The sequence below is a fragment of the Sporobolomyces salmoneus genome (assembly GCF_050403485.1).
Source record: "Sporobolomyces salmoneus JCM6883 DNA, S_salmoneus_JCM6883_v1_ctg12, whole genome shotgun sequence".
Lineage (NCBI taxonomy): Eukaryota > Fungi > Basidiomycota > Microbotryomycetes > Sporidiobolales > Sporidiobolaceae > Sporobolomyces > Sporobolomyces salmoneus.
The window spans coordinates 210,610-224,660 of NW_027481151.1; the positions used below are offsets into that span (position 1 = coordinate 210,610).

At 52.2% G+C, this 14,051-nt stretch overlaps 7 protein-coding genes across 7 annotated transcripts; 2 read left to right on the forward strand and 5 right to left on the reverse strand.

Annotated features, from left to right (window-relative positions):
* Positions 1-107: 107 nt before the first annotated feature.
* Positions 108-677, reverse strand: JCM6883_004711 (uncharacterized protein; the record flags this gene model as incomplete). Its single annotated transcript, XM_076630796.1, has 3 exons — positions 108-206; positions 280-358; positions 424-677. The coding sequence occupies 3 exons, from the start codon at positions 675-677 to the stop codon at positions 108-110; spliced, it is 432 nt and encodes a 143-aa protein (XP_076489220.1).
* A 629-nt stretch (positions 678-1,306) lies between these two features.
* RTS2 (Rts2p) lies at positions 1,307-2,543 on the reverse strand (the record flags this gene model as incomplete). The annotated part of the gene is made up of 4 exons (XM_076630797.1): positions 1,307-2,087; positions 2,153-2,289; positions 2,361-2,413; positions 2,486-2,543. 4 exons carry the CDS (start codon positions 2,541-2,543, stop codon positions 1,307-1,309), a joined length of 1,029 nt encoding a protein of 342 aa, XP_076489221.1.
* Positions 2,544-2,866: 323 nt separating this feature from the next.
* JCM6883_004713 (uncharacterized protein) lies at positions 2,867-6,576 on the reverse strand (the record flags this gene model as incomplete). Its single annotated transcript, XM_076630798.1, has 11 exons — positions 2,867-2,954; positions 3,025-3,261; positions 3,330-3,476; positions 3,537-3,753; positions 3,814-3,892; positions 3,960-4,282; positions 4,344-4,598; positions 4,664-4,741; positions 4,800-4,891; positions 4,957-6,080; positions 6,166-6,576. The coding sequence occupies 11 exons, from the start codon at positions 6,574-6,576 to the stop codon at positions 2,867-2,869; spliced, it is 3,051 nt and encodes a 1,016-aa protein (XP_076489222.1).
* A 411-nt stretch (positions 6,577-6,987) lies between these two features.
* JCM6883_004714 (uncharacterized protein) lies at positions 6,988-7,844 on the forward strand (the record flags this gene model as incomplete). The annotated part of the gene is made up of 5 exons (XM_076630799.1): positions 6,988-7,113; positions 7,216-7,300; positions 7,377-7,435; positions 7,498-7,540; positions 7,603-7,844. 5 exons carry the CDS (start codon positions 6,988-6,990, stop codon positions 7,842-7,844), a joined length of 555 nt encoding a protein of 184 aa, XP_076489223.1.
* Positions 7,845-8,742: 898 nt separating this feature from the next.
* Positions 8,743-9,289, reverse strand: JCM6883_004715 (DUF1748 domain-containing protein; the record flags this gene model as incomplete). The annotated part of the gene is made up of 5 exons (XM_076630800.1): positions 8,743-8,785; positions 8,868-8,904; positions 8,972-9,024; positions 9,126-9,199; positions 9,278-9,289. 5 exons carry the CDS (start codon positions 9,287-9,289, stop codon positions 8,743-8,745), a joined length of 219 nt encoding a protein of 72 aa, XP_076489224.1.
* Positions 9,290-9,539: 250 nt separating this feature from the next.
* Positions 9,540-11,412, forward strand: JCM6883_004716 (uncharacterized protein; the record flags this gene model as incomplete). Its single annotated transcript, XM_076630801.1, has 9 exons — positions 9,540-9,891; positions 9,957-10,284; positions 10,379-10,707; positions 10,786-10,820; positions 10,894-10,901; positions 11,008-11,012; positions 11,075-11,134; positions 11,199-11,275; positions 11,341-11,412. The coding sequence occupies 9 exons, from the start codon at positions 9,540-9,542 to the stop codon at positions 11,410-11,412; spliced, it is 1,266 nt and encodes a 421-aa protein (XP_076489225.1).
* A 198-nt stretch (positions 11,413-11,610) lies between these two features.
* JCM6883_004717 (RING finger protein) lies at positions 11,611-13,968 on the reverse strand (the record flags this gene model as incomplete). The annotated part of the gene is made up of 4 exons (XM_076630802.1): positions 11,611-12,331; positions 12,395-13,441; positions 13,505-13,614; positions 13,675-13,968. The coding sequence occupies 4 exons, from the start codon at positions 13,966-13,968 to the stop codon at positions 11,611-11,613; spliced, it is 2,172 nt and encodes a 723-aa protein (XP_076489226.1).
* Positions 13,969-14,051: the final 83 nt, after the last annotated feature.

Consider the following 14,051-nt stretch of genomic DNA (forward strand, 5'->3'; position numbering starts at 1 on the left):
CAGATAAGAGAAAGATAGAGAGGAAGAGCAAGCAACAACAGATTAGTCCCAAGGAGAAAAAGAGGAAAAGAACAACGACAACGACAGAAAGGCAGTGGAAGAACAGACTAGAAGAACCATCTAAAGCTCGTCGAGCGGGTCGTACGAGCAGCAGGGGAAGATACAGGAGGAGTACGGTTGTAGGCGGTTGAAGGATCATCGAGAGGCTAAGGCAAGAGAAAACGAGGGATCAGTTTCTGGCGTTGGTCGGGGAGATTCGACGTAGAGGGGTGAGCTTACCTTCAAGTGAAGAGGTCCTGAGATACGCAACGAACGAACACTCGTTGACTTTGACAAGATCTTTCCCAGCTTGCGACCGCTGGCATCAGAGCTCAAAGAGGTCAATTACGGAGACTCGTTCACGGCGAAGAGGAGAATGCTCACGTATTGGGTCCGACAGACCTCTTCCAATCTTTCCTCTCGCCTTGTTCGCCTGGTAGGGTAGACGAAGCGTTTCGAAGGTCCTCCAAGATGGACTTCCTTTCCTTCTCCATCGCTGCCTCGACTTCAACCGACGACAACCAAGCGATCTTCGAGGTCGAGAAGCTTCGAGAGACGCTTGAAGAAGTCGACGACGAGGAGGACGAGGAGATGGAAGAGGTAGTCGAGAAGACGCTTTGCGAAGAGAAACCTGACATCGTCCCGTGCGTTCTTTCTTTGAGCCTCCCGAGGAAGAAGTCGTCGAAACCTTTTGTCGTCGAGGAGGATAGAGAGAAGGAAGAGAAGAGAGCAGGGTTGACTGACGATACCGCTCACCACGCGCTTCTTTCACCGGAAAAAAAGTATCGCAGAAAGATTACGATCTCGACCGGGGAACCCTAAGAGCTGGACGGCGACCTTGCCGCGAACTGAATGTTAGCTGCGCCGAGAATCAATGCAAAGACTTTAAGACGAGGAAGAACGAGGGAACATGGCGAATATGATCGACGTCGACGAAGAACTGAATTTTTAAACTTTCTCCAAGCTCCAGCTCCACGGTTAGTTGGGACCGATTGAAGTGGACGGAAGACTGACAGAGCATACACATACATGCAGGATGTTGGAGAGTGACGAGGTTGAGCGTGAATAGAATCGAGTGCGAACGACTGCGCGCGATCAAAGTGTATGCTCTCTCTCGAGTGGTCTATGTATGCGCTGCTGCTCACAAACAAAAAAGACAGTGCGCGGTGTCTTGATGATGAAACGAAAGATGTACTGCTTACAACAGAGAGGCCAACAGAGAGGCGAAGGGAAAACGACAAAACGAAATCGAGTACCACGAGCAACTTTAATCCCTCCTCCTTTGCTTCCTCGCCATCTCTTCCATTGCGATCTGTTCCATCGCGCTCATAGGAGCCTTGCGTTTCTCGCCTCCTGTTGTTGAGGTCGACGAGCCGGAGGAACCAGATTTCAATGGATTCGATTTCTTCGCGAGCGGGTTCGCTTTAAGCGGATTTGGTCGCTTCGCCGCAAGAGGATTTGGTTTGGGAGTGAAGCCAATCACAGGCTTGACTGGAGGAGCGATGAAAGTCGATGCGGGAGCTGGAGGAGCAGAGTCAGTCGTCGGAGGTGAAGGTGCTTTCGAGGTCGATTCGGTAGGAGTAGCTTTGAAGTTCAAACTGAGAGCGACCTTTTCTCCTTCCTCGCGTTTCAGCTCCCTCGTCGGTTCCTCCTCCTCGACGGGTTTCGCCTCTTCACCGGTCTCTCCCTCTCCAGATTCTCCTTGTCCTCCTTTCGCGAGCAAAGTTTCCTTTCTCCTCCTCTCCCCTTCTTCCCTCGCCCTCTCGATCTGTTCCTGGATCAATTTCCTCTGTCTCATTTCGTCGTCCATCTCTCCTCGTTCCTTCTTCTGATTCGCTTCAGCCTTCGCCAAAGCTTTCGGAGAGTTGTCGATCCAACTGATGAACCATCCTTTCTCGGTTTCGTCTACGTGACAGACTCCGGTTCGTCCGAGGTGTTTCGCGAATTCGGTGAGCGAGAGGAATCGGGTCGCGTTCATGTGGAGATGATTCTTGTCTTGAATGTATTCTTGGTACACTTGATTCACTCGAACTCGTTTCGTACCCCATCTAATGTGATCGTGAGGATGTCAGTACTGTCTCTGGCTCAAAGTACAGTGTAGATGGGTGCTCACCTTCGACTGAGAAGAGCGACGAATTCTCCTTGAAACCTCGAAGTGTAATCGGCAATATGCTTCCCCGCGCTTTCCCCTACGACCAACATTTGCCTCAAATGACCTTCCGACATCGTGTGACACTTGAATCCATTGTCCTAAGGTGAATCGAGAGATAGGTCAGCCAGAGTTCAGAGACCCCTGACAGGGTGGTAGAAGGAGATCTCACATCTCGACATTGCTTCTCGCAGATCTGACAGTACCATCGAAGCTTCTGAAGACCTGCAGAGCAGAGCGTGGCGAGGAGAGTCAGCTTGATCAGCAACTCGTTCTCGAACAAGGACGAGGACTCACCTTTGCTCTTCATGGCGTTGCCGATGGCTTTCGAGGTTCCTGCTTCTGCTCGTGGCATACTGACTGCGTTGCTGGTTGAGGTAGAGCGAAATGAGAGAGATCAAGAGATGAAGGTTGAAGGGGTGGCGAGCAAGGCGTCTCTGAGTCGAAGTCGGCGCTTCTGTGGGTCACTAGCTTGAGGTAAAGGAAGGGCGGAAAGTGGTACAGTGATCGAGATGTAAGGGAAAGGGAAATCCGAAGCTCTTCGATTTCGCAACTCGCTTAAAATCTCAACTGAGTCAGCAGCGCAGGCTTTGCATAGTTGAGAAACCACGCGAAATTGAATGACAGCAACAATTGAAGAGCGAAGGAACAACAAATACCGGAAGAACCAAGGAACTATTATCTCAATTCTCGCAGTTTGAACACGACAGCGCCGACGACCAACACCGCCAACCCGGCAATGAACCCAAACAATACCAGTACATCCCTGTTACGAAGAAAATCCACTATCAGTCCAGCGTCCTTCGAGCCAAGAGATAGAGAAACCACGTCGTTACCTGTAGTAAGCTGAGAACTTGAACCCAAACAACGTCTCCATGATCACGACAGCTGAGATTTCCACCTTGGCGCCAGCCAGCTCGTCGACGATCATTAACCCACTTGAGACTTCGTTGACCGAGAGAGCTTCGAGAGCGTATTTGAGAGGCGATAACCATTGAAGCCAGCGAAGGACGGGTGGGATTCGGGATAGGTTGATGAAGAACCCGGCGAACGCCATTTGGAATAGGTTGATACTATCGACACATCAGACGAGTCGAGTCAGATCTCGCGTCGGTGAGGAAAGAAGACGGAGAGAGCTTACACTGAAGAAATGAGAATCGCAATTCCCGTATCAGAGACGAGTGCCGCGAGGAGGAAGTTGAACAGAGTAATTGCGATCGAGTAGAGGATCAAGATCAAGAGGAACTTGAAGAAGTGTTCAGCGTCTCGAGACAATCCGACCATCCAGCTAGAATCAAGGGTAAAGTCAGCGTTTCCCCGCCGAGTTGTCTGGCTTTTACAAACTCACTATACAATGACGCCGAGGAGGATCGTAGGAGCCAATCGAAGTGGAATGATGTCGAATACGACTCGACTCGATACCCACGCGAAAGGCGAGTAGTAAGCTCGCGCTCGTTCGCGAAGGAACAGCGAGCGTGAACGTGAGAAGTTTGCAAGTGCTGACAATGAAGCAAAAGCGAGAAGACACCCGAGGAAGAACAAGGAACCGATTCGTGATTGGAAACCTATCAATGAGGGAAAACGTGAGCGATCTCGAGTCAAGAAGAGCGGGAAAATGCTCTTACCTCCAATGCTCAGGTCGACTTGGAAGTACATTCCTCCGACGATGACTCCGACAATGATAGCGACGATATTGTGCATGAACTACAGAGAGCGCGAGAACTGGATCAATTTCCGATTCGAAAAATGAGTCGCGAAGGAAGCCACCTACGAATAAGGACCAATCTCTCTTCAGGTTCTTCGCTTCTCTCTTTGCCAACACCTCGAACTGGGTTAAGGTAACGGTGCTGGGCTTTCTGTCCTCGTTGATGAGTCGAAATTGGTTCTTGAGGCTCAAAGGCTTCGAAACCGCCGTCGTTCTTGCGCGAACAGGAACACTCGAGGTGACCGTCGGAAGAGCCGTCGAGCCGGTGGTATTGCGAGACGACACGCCGGGTCTTTCTTTCGTAGAGCCGGAGGAGGAACTTCGAGACGTCGGTACGGGTGGACCGGGAACGAGATCTCGAGGAGTGGAAGTCGCCAAGTCGAGGAAGTCTACACGAGGGACTGCGATCAGTGTCTAGGCTGTGTGTGCTGTCGATATGAGCTGACTTACAATCAGCCGGGTTCCATCCATCAGGGCATTCGTAACCTCGCTTTGCAAACCATCCTTTCGATTTAGCCGCCGTACCCGCATACAGTTGGACTCCGCCCATTCCGAGGAGAATGAACTGATCGAACTGATGGAAGATTTGAGACGAAGGTTGATGAATCGTGAGAATGACTGTCGTGGGACGAGTCGAGGTAGAAGTGGGAGTCGTAAGAGCTTTAAGCGCTCGGATGATCAAGAGTGCTGAAGTCGAATCGAGACCTGTGTTCTCAGATCTACGCGTCAGAGCTGAAGCTCGAGGAAAGAGGAGAGCGAGAAAGACGGACCAGAAGTGGGTTCGTCTGCAATCAAAATCGCTGGAGCTGCAACGAGTTCGAGAGCGATGCTGACTCGTCGCCGTTCGCCTACAGAGAACGACGGATCAATTGCCGGTTACAAGATACGGTGTGCGTTTGAACTCACCTCCGCTTATGCCTCGCTTTTCGTTCGAGCCAATTTGAGAATCGGCGATATCGACAAGCCCGAATTGAGTCATGACTTCGAAGACTCGTTGACTATGGATCGAATGATCTTGTGAGTTGCTGCCAGACAAAGCAAGCGATAAATGGAAAGAGCTCACCGCTTCGTTTCCTTCGAAATCTCGCCCATTTTCAGATCTGCTGCGAACGTGATCGCCTCCTTGACTGTGCTCGTTTCCGGAAGAGAATCGTGTTGATCGACGTAAGCGACTTTGATCTTCTCGCCCGGTGTTGAACCCTCTGGCACGATGAACTCGATTTGTCCTCCTCGTTTCCCAGCTTTACGAACTCCGGCAAGTAGATCGACGAGTGTAGACTTTCCTGCTCCAGAAGGGCCCAGGATCGAGGTAAACGATCCTCCGGGAATAGCGCCAGAAAGACAAGGGAGAATCGTGCGACCCTCGGCGGTGAAGCGAGAAGAAGACGAATTGAAAACGCGAGACGGGGAGAGAGCCGAGGACGCCGGAAGCGAGTAGGAGAGGTCGTTCCATCGGAGACCGATTGGTTGCCGGGAGGAGGGATGGGAGAATTTCGAGTCGTTCGAAGCTGATGAGAAGAGCCGTTCGCGTTCTCTAGCATTTCTCCTGGCCCGCCGTTGACTGACGAGTCCGACTCCGAGAAGGACGAAGAGTAAAGCGACGATTGCAGCGAGAACCGCCAAACCAGCGATCACTCCTCCGCTCAGCGAGTTTCCTCCTCCATTTCCGTTCGAACTTCCAATGAGCGTTGCCGCGAGAGTGTTGATAGTTGCCGGAATCACACATTCTCCCCATTTGCAGCTGTTGAGCGCCAATCCAGCTTGACCGAAGAGAGAGTTGAGGGTGTTTTGTTTGAACGAGCAATTCGACCCCGTCGAAGCATCGCAAGTCACTTCTATCGTTCCTCCTAGTCCGTTGAATGTGCTCGTGAGATCGAGAGGAGCGGAAGAGTTGCAGAAGGCGGTTCCGACGTTGCATCGGCATTGAAGGTCTTCGCAGAGGTAAGAAATTGCTGCTTCAGGTGACGATGAACCGATCGAAGTTGTGAGGTTGGATTGGACGCAAGACGACGCGGAGCAATAGAATTGCTCAGTAAGGGTCGTGTTGCCGGAGGGAGCAGAGTAGAAGAGGGCGGCGGTTATTGAATGATTCGACCCGGGAGCTTGCGAAAGGGAATCTGACGGCGAGACCGTCTTTTGGAAAGTGAGAGTCGTCGTTCCTGGGAATACTGACTGAAGAGTGGGATTCTGTTGACGAATAACACAGCTGAATCAGCTAAGCGCGGTAAGAGAGGAGACGGAAATCCGAAACAAAAGAGAAGAGAAAACTCACGACGACCGCGCAAGTTCCGAATCCCTGAGTCCACGTCCATGCTCCTGTGCTACATATTGGTGCTCCTAGTCCTTGACTGCTCGTTGAACCAGTCCCTCCTCCCGAGAGTGCGCTTGAACAAGCTTGATCTGAAATGCAAACGTTGCAATTCGGTCCCTCGAATCCAGTCGTACATTGCTGATCGCATCCTACTGCCGCGTTTTCTGATACGTTCGAGTCGAAGAAGGTTCGCGAGGAAGGAGAGACGAATGGGTTCGAGCAGATCAGACGGCTGCAGTCGGCACCTCCGAATCCTGGCGGGCAGTTTGAACAGGTACCGTTCGATTCGAGTGTACCGAATTGAGTGCAGGATTGACCTTTGGCGAGTATTGAGAGGGTAGAAAGGAGTAAGAATAGTCGAGACAGGGGCATCGATTCGAGAGAAGGAAGGAAGAAGACGACGACAGTCGAAGGGCGCTCAGTTGGTCAGTACCGGTGCTGACCCTACTGGCTGGATGGAGAGTTGTGCCCGTCTCGCGTCAACGAGTTACGAGTCGAATCGCGCGGTGTGGTGAACTATTGAAATTCGAAGATGTGGGCAAAGGGAAACGTGACCTTTTCGGTCGGAACTCCGCCAGGTCCAGGCTCGAAACCGCGAGTCTTTCCCCACCTGCTCCCGAAAGAGGGGAAGAGGTTTTCAAAATAAGTCCGATCATTTTGTGCGATTTTAGCTCTCCTTTCGTTCCTCTCTCTCTTCTCTTCTCTTCTCTCCACACCACTCGCTCCACTTCTCACTCCTTCCCTTCCCTTTCCGCCCGCACCCCATCAAACTCTCGTTCAACCATGCGTTTCACTCTTCCCACCGTCGCCGCTCTCCTCTCCGTCGTTTCGTCGGTTATGGCTCAATCTACCGGCAACATCCCCGCCTGTGCCCTCACCTGTCTCACCAGCTCTGTCTCTTCATCTCCCGTACGTTCAGCATCTACCGTTGTCGACTTTTTGAGCATGAAACTGACCTCTTCCTCTTTCGTCTCCACCTTTCTCCCTCTTCGCTATTTCGTTCTCTCCCAGTGTGCCTCGACTGGTATCACCGGATTGAACTGCATCTGCACGAACCAAGAATTCCAAGCTTCCTACTACCAATGCCAGCAATCATGTGAGCCTGATCCCTCTCTCTCAATCTCTCCCCGTCGTCGTTTCGTTCGCGCTGACCATGCTCCATTTCCATTCAGCTTGTAGCGCCTCTGATCTCGAAGCCGCTCTCTCGTACGGTGCGAGCGTCTGTGCTCAAGTGAGCGAGGATGTGGTTCTCCCTGATCCTTACTCTCGAGCTGACCTATTTTTCCTCGCTAGAACGGAACGCCCATCAACATCTCCGCAGTACCTTCGGGAGCTAGTGAGTCGTCAGAAAGGCCCGTTCTCATCCAGCGAGCATCGAACTAACACCCCAATCTTTAGGTTCGGCTGCAGCCAGCGGAATTTCATCGGCCTCGAGCTCGGTTGCATCGCAATCATCCTCCCTCTCGAGTGCCATCTCATCGGCCGCCAGCTCGGCTTCTCGAGCCTCGTCCTCCCTTGTCGCATCCGGATCGTCTGCTCAAGCGAGTGCAACTTCATCCCCTACCTCCGGATCTACGAAAACTACCCTCTCTGGACTCGTCGCTGGAGGTTTGGCCCTCGCTGCTGTCGTTATGGCCTAAACGGACTCCCTCGAAAGCTTGCATCCTCAAGTTGCTCGTTTTTTCTTTCTTTCGCCGATGTTATTTCTCCCAACTTTTTTCTCTCTCTTTAGCTTATTCCCTTGTTCTGTTGTTCCCAAGGTTCTCTTAGTGTGTACCGAAGTCGAACGAATGCATCGAATCATGGCTTACTCCAAACGAAGCGTCTTCAACCTGCGATTTCAGCCTGTTTTGAATTCTACCGGGGAAACGGCTTTCGTTCTTTAGCGGTGTTCGCGTTACTTCGTTCTACTCGATCACATGCAACCTGGTAACCGGCCGAACTTGCCTTTGCACGTGAACGACTGTCGATTGGAAAGATTCCGACGAAGGGGAACGGGCTCGACTCCGAAGTGACTCGTTCCTGTCTGTAAAGTTGCCGCGAGCTCAGGATCGCCACCACCCCCCACGCTACGGAGCTTGAGCTTGAAGCTTGAAGTTGACCTGTTCGAAAATGCGACTGTCAGCTGCAAACTGAAAAAGGCTGAATCTGAGTTTGGCACCAAAGAGACCTCGATCGTGCAAATCGTGTCTCGTCTGAGCCCAGCTTCCTAAGCTTGCAAGGACTTTACCGCACGTCAGTCTATCACGCAAAGTCCGCCCCAGGCCACCATGAGCAGGAGAACTTCCATAGATTTCTCAGCTCAGTCTCTCAATCTCAGGTTTCTCTTTCGAACGTACCCAAGTCGTCTGTAGCCCACCAAGTCGCGAACTTAAATAAGCGACGATACGGGCTAACCCGACTCCGCGGGCAAGCGAAAGACACTGCTCAAACACCCAGCGAATTTACAACATTCGAAAAATTGGCACTGTACAGACGTAGCGGAATTGTCCCGAATCCTTCAAAACCTCATCGTGACATGATCTCGCACATTGTAGCCTATCGATTTCGGATAAAGTAGTTCGATCGACCCATTACGACGCTGTGGACGATTGCGATGGATTAGTTTGTTCAGTATCTTTTCGAGGTCCGCAACGACGGATCCATCTAGGAAACCGACGCACATTGTTAAGTCCATCGCCCATTCACCCATCTCGAGATCTAGCCACCAAGAGCACAGGGTCAGTGGAGGAAGAAAATAGACTTTGAGCTCGAAAGAAGGACTCACAACCGGAGACCAATTGACGGATATCCTTGTTCTTCAGCCGGTTCAGCGCAGGTCTACGACAGTAAGCAACGGGGGTTAATTCGGCTGTAAGATCTGAGGTGGAGCGGCGGGAAGCAGGGAAGGAGAGGAGATTGAAAGAAGTGAAACGACGCACGATAACCCTGTTGATCTCTTTATACCAGCTAGACAGATAGATACGAGTACAGCGTCGAACAGGTAGTGAGTGACCTGCGAGTAGCGAGAGACGAGTCCCGAGAGTCAGGACGAGATCGGCAGCGCTTGAGGAGCAAGGAGAAGTCGGCTTACCTTGCCCAGCATCTTATGCGGTAGATCAGGAGTAAGATAAGCCTGGAAGAGTAGAAAGCGTGACCCGGACGAGATGGTGACGGCTCAAGTTGACTGACGACAACTCTTTCCCTCTTTCTCCTCACTCGACGCCTCCTTCCATCGCCGATACAACGTCTAACAACTCTCGAACCTATTCTAAACAGCCGGTCAATCCCTCCTCTCACTCTTCCAACTCTCCCCACTCCTCGCGGTCCGATCCCGCCTCTCCTTCCCGAACAAGATGCGCTTATCAATCCCCCTCCTCGCGGCCACCTTGGCTACCCTTGCTACTGCTCTCCCCTCTCAGCAACAAATCACCTTCTCGTCTCCCACGAACAGCGCCGTTACCGCTCAATCCCTCCTTTCCGACCTCGATCTCATCGCCCTCAGCTCCCTCCCGACTGACGACCTCGCTCAATTGGAGAAGCACATCTTGAGTTTACCCGAGAAGAGGAAGGTGCAATTATCGGCGGACTCGAAACCGATTGAAATCACCGAAGGGGAGAAAGCGCTCCTTACGTTCGCAAACAAGCATTTCGTCGATGTCACAGACGACAACCTTGCGAGTAACGCGGTCGCAGTACAGGGAAAGCGTGAGGCAACTCCCGGATTGACTCGGTTGCGACCACCTTGAGCTGATTCATTCGCATTCGCACAGACTCATTCCCTTCCAAGCTCTCCTACTCGAAGAAAGCCCTCTCCTCCGTATTCGACAAGATCTCGACGAAAGAAATGAAGACGTTCCTCACCTCGTTCTCCGGCTTCCGTACTCGATACTACCGCTCGGACGACGGTAAACAATCCCAGAACTTCCTCCTCGGACAAATTTCGCAAATCGCCAACTCGAACAAGGACTTGAAGATCAAGATTCGAGAGTTCCCCCATTCTTGGGGTCAGAACAGTATTCTCGTTAGGTTTGAACCTACCGCGAAGAACGCTTCGGATGAGATTGTCATTATCGGCGCTCATCAAGATTCTACCAACCTGTGCGTCTCTCTCACACACTCGTTGCCGACTCGTCCTTGCTATACTGCACTCCCTCTTCTCGTACTCGCTAGCTGACTTGCTCCTTCGTAACAGTCTTCCTTTCCTCGGCGCTCCCGGAGCAGACGACGACGGAAGTGGAACAACTTCAATCCTCGAAGCATTCCGAGTTCTCGTCGCCTCGGGCTTCCAACCCTCTCACCACCCCGTCGAGTTCCACTGGAACTCTGCCGAAGAAGGTGGACTCCTCGGTTCGAAGGCGATCGCTCAGGATTATCAGGCGAAGGGAATCAAGGTCAAGGCTTATCACCAGAACGATATGACGGCGTGGGTCAAGCAGAGAACGAAACCCACGATCGGGTTGATCAGGGATTTCGTTGATCCTGCTTTCACCGATTTCCTCGCTAAAGTTATCGATGAATACTGTAAGTCTCGAGATCTCACTTCAATAGACACAGCCAGTCGATATGATGCTGATTTCTGGATATCCGTCAATCCCGTAGCTACAATCGGTTGGACTTCGACGAAGTGCGGATATGTTCGTTACCCTCTCTTCTCGTTCAACTTCTCGATCGGAATTCGCTGACATCTTCTCTACTATCGATACCCAGGCGTGCTCGTGCGTCGATTTATCTCTCCCTCGTTCCGCCCTCTCTCGTCGAACTCAGCGCTAACGAACTTTGCCTTTCCCCTTTTCGCTCCCGTTTTCTGCTTGCGCTATGCAGTGATCGTGAGTTTAATCCGTGGCAGTGTCAAATAACTCTGCTGACACATCTCGAATCTGGTTCACAGATGCTTCCTGGTCGACGATCGGAGCTCCTTCCGCATTCACGATTGAATCGACCTTCGAGGGTAAGCTACGAGCGAGATCGGGATTGTGAAGCGCAGTGCACTGACGACGTCTCTTCGCTTACAGACTCGAACCACAACATCCACTCTGGCAAAGACACGATCGAATACTCGAAAGAATTCTCCTTCGACCACATGGCAGAGGTACGTCTTGACCTCTTATCTCGGCCAAAAGACTAGCGACTGATGCAGTTCATCCACGAATACAGTTCACCCGAGTCGCGATCGGAACCGTTGTCGAGCTCAGTGGTGGCGATTCCGTTGTCAAGTCAAGGGAGTAGATGTCCTCTCTCAGCAATCCCTCATCCGCACTATCATGTTGAACTCTTTCTGCCTTGCAATCGCTCATTCTCATCTCGAGACAGACCTTGCGAAAGCGACTCTTGGACTAGCGACGAGAATTTACGAACACCTCTCCAACTCACCGCAGACAAGACCTTGATTGAGAGTAGCGAAGAGTGGATAGGAATTGCACAAGTTTACTCGCTCTCCTCATCAGACGCAATCACCCTTTTCTTTCGACGAGCTGGACGAATTTCCTCCTCCTCTTCACTCGCGCTACTTGGCGAGGACGGAGATTCTGGATCCGGTCGACGTCGATACGGTACTGGAGGTGGACTTCCCTCTTCTTCCTCTGAGGCGGAATTTGATTCCGTGTCGGAACGCCTTGTCCTGGAAACCTGCGGTCGAGTTTCGCTCGGTCCCGAATCCTCCTCTTCCGAATTCGACTGCGATCCACTATTCGACCCAGACCCTGAACGGGAACCGTCCTCGTCTTCATCTCCAGTATCGCTCTCGAGATCGATCACTTCCCCTTCTTGACGGCGTTCCCGTCTCCTCGTGGCCTCCCTCCTTTCTTCGACATCGCTACTGAACGAGTCCACCGATTCTGACGAACTGATTGAGAGATGTCGTCGAACCCTTCCTCCCCCACCTCTTTCCGCTCCCTCTCCCTCGTCTCCTGAACGAACGAGGAAACCGTCCGATTCGTACTCGTCTTCTTCTCCTCGAACCCCCGAGGAACCGACATCATCGCTATCGTCTGAACGTTCCGAATCTTCGAGAGCGTGTTGACGTCGTGCGAGAGCTCGTTGTATCGGATCGTAGCGTCCGAATCGGAATCGTAATCCTCCGTCGTCCTCGTCTTCATCTTCTGAGGAAATATGATCCCCATCCGAAGTCATGTTCCACGATCGACCGCTATAGACGTCGGATACACCGTCAGAGAAAGCAGGGAATGGGACTGAGAGAGATGAGGCTCACCATCCTTCACAAGTTCCACTCCGTTCATCAATCTCCCAATTACATTCCCCACATCTCCTCACTCCATCATCTCGATCCCTGACAACCCTCGCCAACCTCCTCCTCCTATCTTTCTTCGATTCCGTCCCTCCGACCCCAGGGAACAATCCCGCCCAAGTTCCGTCACTCTCATCCAATCCCGGTAGATCCGTTCGAATCGGCTCCGAGGAATGGTGAGGAAGAGGAGCAGGAGTCGCAGAGGATCGTTGCAACATCCCGGATTCTTCGGCGGTACGAACGAGAGAGAGAAGTTCGGAAAGGACGAAAATTCGGTGAGGCGCTCGTTCGGAACAGGAAGTTCGACATTGTGGACAGACGAGGTTTTTCGCTCGATGTTCTCCTTTTGGGAGGAGGAGAGGGGCCCGAGGTGGAGGAGGCGGAGGAGGCGGAGGTGGCGTAGGAGAACGAGAGCGAGGTCGAGGTCGTGGACTGGAGTCGGAGGCGACGGGAGCTGGAGGATCTCGGACGGCGTTGTTCGCAGTCGAAGCAGCAGGTTCAGTCGTTCCTGCACTAGCACCTCCTCCTCCGAATCTTGCTAATCTCGCCTTCCTCATCTCTTCCGCATTCGCCTCTTTCGCGCGACTATCCTCCTCTTCCTCCGATTTCTCCCCATCCGACTCGCTCTCAGCCTCTGTAATTCTCGGTACTTCTCGAGCTCCCCCGGCTCCTCCTGCACCACTCCCACCTCCGATCGCACCCCTCGAACCCGACTCGAACGCCTGATAAATCCGATCACTGAGCGCACCAAACGTAGCCGCACCGTTTCCTCCGCTCGTCGAGCCTCGAATCCTGAAATCTTGACCTCTGAACGTTCCTCCTACGTAAGAAGAAGCGTTCGAATTTGAGCCTGATCGAGATCCAGTTTCTTCATCGGAGTCACTTGAGCTTGAGCTTGAACTCGAGCTGGAACGAGAACCTGAACCCGAGGGAGAACCGGATCGTGATGAATCGTTGTCTTCGGCGGTGGGATCGGGTCGGAAGAACCATTCGAGGAGACATTTACGACAGCTGGTGAGCGACGAAGAGTTAGCTATGGCAGAAGAGTTTGGAGACGAGGGTTTTTAAACTCACAAAACGTGACCGCAAGCGAGGGCGTAAGGTTTCTCGAGAGTTTCAAGACAGACCATACAAGCCACGGTTGAACGGAAGTTCGACAAGAGTGCAGCTTGAGACGCAATGAGCTACGTACAAACTATCTCGAGTTCAGTTTACGCCAAAAAACTGAATCGAGACGAACGTACCGAGTTCTTGAACGCCAATTCTCGATTCAACCTAGTTACTTCTTGATCGTCATGCTTGTCGTCCCGCTGCGGTTCATCTACAGTCGCTTTCCCCTTGCCTTTCAGTTTGCGACGTTCTTCCGTCGAAAGTGAATCGAGCGGTGAAACTTCTTCTTCCTCTCCAGCGGCGACGGGCTCTTCTTCTTTCGTAGCCATCGATTCCTCCATGGTGTCGCTCGAGTTACCCGTAGACTTGTTCGATTCCTCCGCGAGAGCCGACTCGTTTGAAGCTGCGACGTTTGGATCCCCTTCCATTTCTCCCGCTTGTTTGCTCTTCTTCTTGGGTCGACTATCTGTAGTCGCTGTCTCTGCTTCTTCAGATTCCTTTAAGGTATCGA